We start from the raw sequence: 11,248 nt of genomic DNA, 5'->3' as shown, positions 1-11,248 counted from the left end.
CTCAAAGCCAGAGGAGGGAGATGGTTGCGATGCGGAGCAGGGAAACACCGTTGATGCGAGCTCTCTTCCACGAGCCCGGTGACGAAGATCTACCCGTCGTTCTATGCGGATGGCGAGAGCAATCAAGAGTCCACATCTGAAGGAACCTCCGGAGAGAATCTCATCCTTAACCACTGCGTGGAGTCCCTCCAGAAAACGAGCGAGCAGCGCCGGCTCGTTCCACTCACTAGAGGCAGCAAGAGTGCGAAACTCAATAGAATAATCCGTTATGGACCGTTCACCTTGGCATAAGGAAGCCAGGGCCCTAGAAGCCTCCCACCAAAAACTGAACGGTCAAAAACCCGAATCATCTCCTCTTTAAAGTTCTGGAATTTGTTAGAGCAATCAGCCCTTGCCTCCCAGATAGCTGTGCCCCATTCTCGAGCCCGGCCAGTAAGGAGTGAAATGACGTAAGCAACCCGAGCTCTCTCTCTAGAGTATGTGTTGGGTTGGAGAGAGAACACAATCTCACACTGCGTGAGAAAGGAGCGGCACTCAGTGGGCTGCCCGGAGTAGCAAGGTGGGTTATTAACCCTAGGTTCTGGAGGCTCGGCAGGCCAGGAAGTAACAGGTGGCACGAGACGTAGACTCTGGAACTGTCCAGAGAGGTCGGAAACCTGAGCGGCCAGGTTCTCCACGGCATGGCGAGCAGCAGACAATTCCTGCTCGTGTCTGCCGAGCATGGCTCCTTGGATCTCGACGGCAGTGTAACGAGCGTCTGAAGTCGCTGGGTCCATTCCTTGGTCGGTTCCTTCTGTCATGCAGGTGAAAGAGGACCCAAAAGCGACTTAACAGAAACAGAGTTTATTTAAGTCCAAACAGGGAATAACAAAAATCCTCTAGTCTGTAGAGGGGAATAACTGGAGAAGCGGCCACAGACTGCAGGTCGCCGGGTGGCGCAGGCCGTAGTTGATAGAGACACCTGCTCACACGCAGCATCTGATGAAGGCAAAAAACACGACAGGACAGGGCGATACACAATCACAGCAAAAACACGACAGGACAGGGTAAACGCAATCACAGCATGGTGAATACTAAACAAGGAACCGACGGGACAGGAACGGAACACAAAGGAATAAATAGGGACTCTAATCAGGGGAAAGGATCGGGAACAGGTGTGGGAAGACTAAATGATGATTAGGGGAATAGGAACAGCTGGGAGCAGGAACGGAACGATAGAGAGAAGAGAGAGCCAAACATGACACATCCATCCAGCCCACAAAGGCAAAGGCATAAAAACAGTATGAGTCAAGACATGTAAGACCTCCAGTGATACTGAGAGCATCAACATGCTTTGCATTATTGTCCAGACTAAACAAAAATTGTGGGTCTACCTTAAAGTTGGTATTACTAGTTAGAAAAATGCGAAATTATCAACATGGTAACTATAGTTGTGATCCCTGTAAAGTTATCTCATACCGTAATATTGGAAAAATACATGTTGTCAGTGGTTTACCAAATTAAGTTTTGACATTCAACATTCATGAATTGTAGACATTCATTAGAACAAATAACACATTTAACATAGCAAAGAGCCAACTGGCTACATAGACAGATCCATGTAATTTCAGCAAGCAGTGACACCCACCATGTCAGATTATATTGACATTGTTTCTGTAGTTAGAAACAGATAAGATTAGAATTCCTGCAACATTATTTTGTTGAAATATTAATTTGATCTCTGAGAAATTAAGATGGTTGATTGCACCCAAATTGGACATTTGAATTTATAGGATTTATCAAATAAATGCATTCAATAAATATAGCACCTAACATTCGATTTGGACCAAACTTGTTTCTAACAATGAGTAAGACACGAGGAATCGCAAGAAATAGTCAAAAGCCACCCACGGACACCCCACACCCCACGCCAATCCCACCCCATCAACAAGTATACAGTATCAGTTCTCTATACAAGTAGTATGGAGCTGGGATTCTGACTGTTGTTTCTTCATGCTATGTAACATATTCTCAATGAATTTGGTGATTTTTTTTGTTGCCCATGTTAAGAGAAATTTGTCTTCGAATTTGTTAGTTTGATGTCCCATCCTACACCCTGATATTACCAAGTTTGAGCACTTATGTATTTTCATTGCAGAGAGGTATGATTTTCTCCATGTACTCCTTACTATAAATAACACAGTCCAGAAGTTAACACCAACATCAGCTATAGAGAGTGGTAATATGGTGGCCAATAATGGTTGCAATTAAGATCAGCTGTGTTAGGAACCTTAGCGCATATTAATGCTTTAACGAGAGATCACCTGCCAACAATGGTACAGTAGCAATGATTGCAACACACACACCTTTTATCCACATCCTTCTTTACCAACATCCTCTCTAACATAGAAATAGGATTTCTAGGATCACACAGGCAGGAATGTTTTGTTGGAGACTGAGATTATGAAAGAAATAAACATTATAGTAACAGGTGGGTGGAGTGAGTGATACATTACAATGACTTGAAGGCCCCACCAGAAGGGAATGCCACCCCTATTTAGACGTAATTCCTGTCCTCGAGCGGAAAAGCTCGTTAAGGTTCCACCTCCGAAGAATGACGTAGTGGTGATTTCTAGGTTGAGTGGAGAAACAACAACAAATAGGGCACTGACAGCAGCTAACCTTATTTAGCTAGCTAGTGTTACTGTATCCGTTGTTGCTTTTTTTTATTACACCGTATAAAATATATTAGCCAGCTAGCTAGGCTATGGCTGGTTTGTCATATGCATTTAGGGAAAACTTAGCCACAGATGGATAGAGAAAACCAGTATCTTCGACTTCATAATCTATTATCTACAACATTTTGGCATCTTCCATAAACTGCGGACGTGAATCCGCCATTGAAATAGTTAGAAAGATTAAGTTTTTATGGTTTCCACTCTAGTTCCCTGTAGCTGATCTGGGTGTATGGTCACTAGATATTGCTTGTTGACAAATGAGTTAAAGACTGCATTACATAGATAAGATATGGTGTGTGTAACTGAGACAGAGATAGCCTGGAAGAATTTAGAACAATCCCTCATTGTCTCAAAATAATCCTTGCATCTGGGAAACTAAGCCAGGGTGGGGTTAAGAAAACAACCCTGTGCAGATAACGACAGGATGAACCCAAAGTGGCTTATGGTGTCTCGAATCTGCATGGGAGGAGTGGTACCAGCCATGGCTAAGTATTCTTGGTGTCAGCTATATAAGAAACAGCATTGTCTGTAAAGGTTCAACTCTCGGCAACACACACTTGGAAGTGTGGGGTTGACGGTTTTATTATTGCAATAATTAATCGATATTGACTGAAGATGATTGTATGAAGAAATGACAAAGTCTCTCTCACTTGATTAGAATATGCCACCACACTACAGTTCGATCGCAGACTGTGTTGCAGCCGGCCGCGACCGGGAGACCAATGAGGCGGCACACAATTTGCCCAGTGTCGTCTGGGTTAAGGGAGGATTTGTAACGTAACAAAATGTGGAAAGAGTCAAGGTGTCTGAATACTTTCCCAATGCATTGTACATGTATTTTCATCATATGATTTTCTTTTCATCAACAAGTAAAGAAAATGTATAAATACATTTGTAATGCTTATTTTGACCATTGCAACTGTCAACACAGGAAAAAAATGTCACAACGTAGCACACACAGACGTTGATGTAAATTATTCATAAGATACACAAAATGAAACAGCATGGGAATGGCTACGTGTTTGGGGCGTTCTTAGCAATGCATTCAGCAACACGACTAACCTAGACACAGCAGTCAGGATTTATTCAATCATATAGGGAAAGGGTAACATAAAATATGTCGTCAACATGTAATTAATCATTAGTTTATGATAAAACAGCTTCAATCAAACAATCACTTTATTCACAGATTTTTGTCTCTCCTGTGAGGGATAGTGTTCTGGTTGTTTCCATTTGATGAAAACCTATCAAACAAACAGATTCCTATGTAATTGTGCCATTTGAAGCATTTGGCTTGGGAAGGATCCTTCTCAAGAAGTGTGTTTGACATGCTTGAGCCTCTCACACTTCTTGAGAAGGGGTGGATCCTTCTCTAGAAGTGTGTATCTTTTCCTATAAACACAACATAGATCATACAGTAGCTGCAGTCTCCTCTTTCAGTTCAGCTTGAGTTAATGGTGTGTGACATCCATCCAGCCCACAAAGGCAAAGGCATAAAAACAGTATGAGTCAAGACATGTAAGACCTCCAGTGATACTGAAAGCATCAACATGCTTTGCATTATTGTCCAGACTAAACAAAAATTGTGGGTCTACCTTAAGGGAGAGGGCCCTCACAGGGAGGACTGTGCCCCTGCTGTTCACCGCTTAGCGTGCCCAGGTTCAACCTCTACGTTGCGGGGTGCTACCTGGTTGATGCTGCCAGTAGCATACAAGTCTAAGTACACACGGCCGGCACAGTGAAACTGAAAATGGCTATGCTAGCAATGATAGTGATAAATATTTTTTAAATATACATAACCAGATACAGTCTATGGTCTAGCTGCCGGTATACTCACCACCACTGGGGACCAACCAACTTCAACCACCTGCTCCGCATAATATGGTCAATCGGCAGGACATGCAAACCATAGTTGTTGGCTGTGCATTCTGCTGGAAGCATGCATTGCATGGTCAATCCGTATAGGCCTTTTCATCTCCAACGGCCGTGATCCTTTGAACGTGCTAAGGGCGATGAAACAAATCAAATCAAATCGTATTTGTCACATACACATGGTTAGCAGATGTTAATGCGAGTGTAGCGAAATGCTTGTGCTTCTAGTTCCGACAATGCAGTAATAACCAACGAGTAATCTAACCCAACAATTTCACAACAACGACCTTATGCACACAAGTGTAAAGGGATGAAGAATGTGTACATAAAGATATATGAATGAGTGATGGTACAGAACAGCATAGGCATGATGCAGTAGATGGTTTCGAGTACAGTATATACATATGAGATGAGTAATGTAGGGTATGTAAATATATAAAAGTGGCATTGTTTAAAGTGGCTAGTGATACATGTATTACATAAAGATGGCAAGATGCAGTAGATGATATAGAGTACAGTATATACATATACATATGAGATGAGTAATGTAGGGTATGTAAACATTATATTAAGTGGCATTGTTTAAAGTGGCTAGTGATACATTTTTTACATATATTTTTCCATTATTAAAGTGGCTGGAGTTGAGTGAGTATGTTGACAGCAGCCACTCAATGTTAGTGGTGGCTGTTTAACAGTCTGATGGCCTTGAGATGGCTGTTTTTCAGTCTCTTTTTTCCTGCTTAGATGCACCTGTACTGACCTCGCCTTCTGGATGATAGCGGGATGAACAGGCAATGGCTCGGGTGGTTGTTATCCTGGATGATCTTTATGGCCTTCCTGGGACATCGGGTGGTGTAGGTGTCCTGGAGGGCAGGAAGTTTGCCCACGGTGATGCGTTATGCAGACCTCACTACCCTCTGGAGAGCCTTACAGTTGTGGGCGGAGCAGTTGCCGTACCAGGCGGTGATATAGCCTGACAGGATGCTCTCGATTGTGCATCTGTAAAAGTTTGTGAGTGCTTTTGGTGACAAGCCAAATTTCTTCAGCCTCCTGAGGTTGAAGAGGCGCTGCTGTGCCTTCTTCACCACGCTGTCTGTGTGGGTGGATGAATTCAGTTTGTCCGTGATGTGTACGCCGAGGAACTTTAAACTAACTACCCTCTCCACTACTGTCCCGTCGATGTGGATAGGGGGGTGCTCCCTCTGCTGTTTCCTGAAGTCCACGATCATCTCCTTTGTTTTGTTGACGTTAAGTGTGAGGTTATTTTCCTGACAACACACGCCAAGGCGAAGGGGTTGGAGGGGTGATTTGCACAGGGATATTTGCACAAGGAGTACTGATATAAGTAGGACACATAACATCCCGGCAACTTTGAGAAAAAACACTTTATATCGGAGTTGTCTTGAGATGGATATGCATATTCATGGCATGAGGCTAGTAGCATAGCATCTCTCTCCTTTTAATACAGGCGGCTGACGTCAACAACCCTCATCAAAAATGTTAAAAAGGATTACAATAATGAGATGTATCCACCAACCCAAAGAAAGGATAGCCAGGAGCAAGACAGCCCACCATGCCACTTTGTGGACAACGACCCCCATTGCTGGGGCTGAGAGACATGTACTGCATTTATCTTGTCAGAATATACATAATCTATGTGGCAGGTAGCCTAGTGGTTAGAGACTTGGACTAGTAACCGAAAGGTTGCAAGATCAAATCCCTGAGCCGACAAGGTAAAAACCTGTTGTTCTGCTCCTGAAAAAGGCAGTTAACCCACTGTTCCTAGGCCATCATTGAAAATAAGAATTTGTTCTTAACTGACTTGCCTAGTTAAAAAAAAAAAAATGTAAATGCTAACATGTTGGTTGCAATGGGCCCATTGGGTTATTAACAAGATAGACAGTTGTGCATGAGACAATGGGGAATGGGCCCATTGGGACATTAACAAGGCAGATGGTAAGTGCATGAGACATTTATAAGTTATATTCTTCAAGAATAAATGGGTAAATATCAAGAATTGAAATGACCATTGAACAGCTTCCCAAATCACAGACTGTAGCTTTAAAGGACCAATCTGGAATTTAATCAATAACAAAGCATATTTCCCACCACTGTTTTGGTAAAAAAACTGAGGGTTGGGGCTAGAGAAATGTAATCTCTCTCAAATTCATAGACGGCGATATGAGAGCAAGGAATGACCATCTATGATATAACAATTATAGTTTAAACCGTGGTTTGAGTCTATATCATGTTTGTTTCCATTTACTTTGTTTACAAACATGGGAGTAAAACAGGCTTATATTTTGGGTTCTGATGGGGTACGACAGTTAAACTAAGTTCATGCTGCATTTATAATAATAATAATGTGATGGTGCTTATATTTGTCTTATTTCACACAAGTGTGTATTAATTTGCATGTGTGAATGGGAAATGAGACACCCTGGCAGAGTGGGTTCACTGTCAGTGTCTGCCATTATCAATGATGAACCTGGAACAGTTAGGGTTAAGTGCCTTGCTCAAGCTAGCAACCTTTTGTTTACTGGCCCAACGCTCTAATTGCTAGGCTACCTGCCGACCTGAACCATCCATGATGTAACCATGTTTTGAAGCTACAGTATGCAGTGTCTGTTTTCAATTATATTCATATAAAAGTTTTTTTAAATGATGTACCATTCCTAATCTAGAATTGGTCATCCATTTTTTACCAAAACAAGTGGCAGGGGAACTGCTTTGTTGTTTTTCGAATCCCGGATGGCTCATTTAAAGGATTTGAAGGCCATTTAATAAAATTTAACAAAATTACGCTTTGACCAGCAGCTTCCCTTGTCAGAACGTTTGCTGTTGATAATAGTTATTTTTTCATGTTGCAACCGAGCCCTTATAAACCCTACATCTCATAAAGGACAGCTTTAGAGCAACCTTCCTCCACATTCGCATTGACCTACATGAATTTTGACATGCTTGAGCCTGAGAAAAGAGGAACAGCGGCTCCTCCCATTTTGCCTCACCTATATAGTGTTTATACCTTCCACTCTGTATGGAGAAGGATACCCGACAGCTGACAGGACATTCAATTCTCTGCAAACCTACTGTAGGAGGAACATTAACTAACCATGTTGAAGGTACACTCTTTATTTTCAATATGTAGCTAGAATATTTATGCAACAAATCTTCTGAGAACTTGTGAGGACAGTGTAGGCCCAGGGTTACTCAACTAGTGGCCCGCGGGTGATTGTGTTTGGCCAGCCAAGTTGGGGTGGCAGGTAGCCTAGTGGTTAGAGCGATGGGCCAGTAACCAAAAGGTTGCTAGATCGAATCCCTGAGCTGAGAAGGTAAAAATATGTTGTTCTGCCCCTGAACAAGGCAGTTAAATCCATTGTTTCTAGGCTGTCATTGTAAATAAGAATGTGTTCTTAACTGACTTGCCTATTTAAATAAAATAATAATAACATTTTATGAGAATTTTTTAAAATATTATATATATATATATATATATATCAAAAGTTTGGACACACCTACTCATTCAAGGGTTGTCTTTATTTTTACTATTTTCTACGTTGTAGAATAATAGTGAAGGCATCATAACTATGAAATAACAGATATGGAATTATGTAGTAAAGAAAAACCTGTTCAAAAAAATCAAAATATATTTTATGTTTAAGAATCTTCAAAGTAGCCACCCTTTGCCTTGATGACAGCTTTGCACACTCTCGGCATTCTGTCAACCAGCTTCATGAGGTAGTCACCTGGAATGCGTTTCAATTAACAGGTGTGTGTGCCTTGTTAAAAGTTAATTTGTGGAATTGATTTCCTTCTTCATGTTCTGTACATCTGTATATTCTTTACTTTACGCATAGAGAACAGGCCACTCAAGAGAATGATTGGTCATTAAATAAAGTTAGATTAAAGCTGAATCAGTGTCTGCAAGTGCCCATAATGATCACATTATTGTACAAAACAGAACCAAATATTTTTAGCATAGTATTATAATGTAACACCACCACATTTTTCTGTCACGTGGTCAACATTCAACAGCGTGTGCCACTAGGCAAAATACACAGGTAGGCTCTTCTATGGTTTGTTAACATCATCTGCTCACCATTCAAAATAACCCTGTAGGCTACTTCAAAACAACACTGTAGGCTACTTCGAAACAACACTGTAGGCTACTTTGAAACAACGCTGTAGACTACTTTGAAACAACGCTGTAGGGTGCTTTGAAATAACACTGTAGGCTACTTCGAAAAAACACTGTAGGCTACATCGAAAACAACGCTGTAGAAACCCCACCTCTTTAAGGAATACCTAGGATAGGATAAGTAATCCCTCTCACCCCCCCCCCTTTAAGATTTAGATGCACTATTGTAAAGTGACTGTTCCACTGGATGTCATAAGGTGAATGCACCAATTTGTAAGTCGCTCTGGATAAGAGCGTCTGCTAAATGACTTAAATGTAAAATGTAAATGTAAATGTACTTTGAAACAACACTGTAGGGTGCTTTGAAACAACCCTGTAGGCTACTGAGAAACAACACTGTAGCATACTTTGAAACAACACTATAGGGTACTTCTTCTGAGTAGCCTGTTCTCTACGCATAGAGAATGATCCACACGCCCAGAAGCTTTGGGAAGCTCCGGATCTTTAAGTCAGCAGATCTCCAAAAAGTTGGATCCGCATCCATGGCCTAAAATAAAAGTGTATGCTATGATCATTTCTTGTCAAGATTAGGGGTAAATAATCCCTGGGCTGTACATATTTAAAATGTGTAACTAAATCTTGTCAATCGAGGGAATTGAGTTATTTGTGCCAGCAGGGCATGGCCCGGAATCAGTGGGCCGAAATATGCGAAGGCAGCGGCCCTAACCAATAGATCACCCCAGGCCACAATTCAACAAAATGTTGACAGTTGATTTGTAAAATTAGGTTCGCTAGAAACGTTAAGATATCCTCTGATGGCCCAAATCAGCTCATCAACTCAGTCAGGGAAACACAAAGTAGCCTGTTATCAGTAGCCTGTTATCAGTTTTCACACTTTCAATTATGTGACAATGGATAGACCCGCTGGTCCGAATGACTGCCTCCGCATGGAGAAAAGAGGCATGTGGGTTTCACAAAGCTCATTTGAATTTCCGGATGCGCAAGGGAAAACAATTGCGACTTAAGAGATCCGATATCTGTACACCATTCAGCACATTTGTCCATAATATGTATATAGTATGTAGTATGTGTTTGTATTTCTGTAACCATGTATGTTTTTGCCTCCCCTATTAGAGAGAGGTTATGACCTACCAGAGCCTGACAGTTACCGTACTCCGAGCAATAAACAACTGCTCTCATGATTATTGTGAGTCATATTGTTTTCAATATATTTTTCATAGATTTCTAAATTCATTATCAGAGCAGACAATTATTTCAGTTGAAGATGTATTTATTTATTTTACAAAAAAAAGTCTATCCCTTTAAGCATTTAATTTCTGATCTGTTTTTAAGAACAAAATGGTTTCTAAAGGTCGTGTTTTGTTTTGCAGGGTCTGAGTCCGACTGTTATGTTACTGTAGGTCTCCCCACAGCGTCTGCCAGGACCCTCTGTACTAAAACTGTGCCCAACAGCAAGACCCCAGAGTGGAATGAGAGTTTCCAATTCAGGGTCCACAGTCACGTCAAGGTAAACCCCCTCATACAGTATGCCAATCACTAGGCAGATATACTGTTATGCAGGTGAATGAGGACCCAAAAGCGACTTGGCGAAAACAGAGTCTTTAATCCAGTTTAAGGAAATAGCAATACTCCTAGACAAATCGGAGCGGTAAATAAAGCATAAAAACAATTTCACTCGTAATCACGAGAACTGACTGGAGACTCGATAATAAACTGCAGGTTGCCTCGGGAAGGCACTTGACCGTAGCAGACTCAGACACCTGCTCACCACGCAGCATCTGAGGGAAACACGACACGACAGGGCGATACAAAGACACAGCACGGTGAACAATATACAAGGATCCGACAGGACAGAAACGGAAAACAAGGGGAGAAATAGGGACTCTAATCAGGGGAAAAGATAGGGAACAGGTGTGGGAAGACTAAATGATTGATTAGGGGAATAGGAACAGCTGGGAGCAGGAACGGAACGATAGAGAGAAGAGAGAGAGGAAGGGAGAGAGAAAAAGGGGAACGAACCTAAAAAGACCAGCAGGGGGAAAACGAACAGAAGGAAAAGCAAAATGACAAGACAATATAAGACAAAACATGACATATACAGTGCCTTGCGAAAGTATTCGGCCCCCTTGAACTTTGCGACCTTTTGCCACATTTCAGGCTTCAAACATAAATATATAAAACTGTATTTTTTGTGAAGAATCAACAACAAGTGGGACACAATCATGAAGTGGAAAGACATTTATTGGATATTTCAAACTTTTTTAACAAATCAAAAACTGAAAAATTGGTCGTGCAAAATTATTCAGCCCCCTTAAGTTAATACTTTGTAGCGCCACCTTTTGCTGCGATTACAGCTGTAAGTCGCTTGGGGTATGTCTCTATCAGTTTTGCACATCGAGAGACTGACATTTTTTCCCATTCCTCCTTGCAAAACAGCTCGAGCTCAGTGAGGTTGGATGGAGAGCATTTGTTAACAGCAGTTTTCAGTTCTTTCCACAGA

General features: G+C 41.6%; 1 protein-coding gene across 2 annotated transcripts in view; it reads left to right on the top strand.

Annotated features, from left to right (window-relative positions):
• Positions 1-7,631: 7,631 nt before the first annotated feature.
• Positions 7,632-11,248, top strand: part of LOC124041303 (cytosolic phospholipase A2 zeta-like) — a 28,002-nt gene continuing 24,385 nt past the window's right edge. For both annotated transcript variants that reach the window (XM_046358745.1, XM_046358744.1), the window contains exons 1-3: positions 7,632-7,711; positions 9,862-9,934; positions 10,119-10,255. In XM_046358745.1, the coding sequence (XP_046214701.1) occupies positions 7,703-7,711; positions 9,862-9,934; positions 10,119-10,255 (219 nt within the window). In that variant the 5' untranslated portion in view covers positions 7,632-7,702. The remainder of the gene's footprint in view (positions 7,712-9,861; positions 9,935-10,118; positions 10,256-11,248) is intronic.

The sequence above is a fragment of the Oncorhynchus gorbuscha genome, linkage group LG08 (assembly GCF_021184085.1).
Source record: "Oncorhynchus gorbuscha isolate QuinsamMale2020 ecotype Even-year linkage group LG08, OgorEven_v1.0, whole genome shotgun sequence".
Lineage (NCBI taxonomy): Eukaryota > Metazoa > Chordata > Actinopteri > Salmoniformes > Salmonidae > Oncorhynchus > Oncorhynchus gorbuscha.
This window is presented reverse-complemented; position numbering and strand designations above follow the sequence as displayed.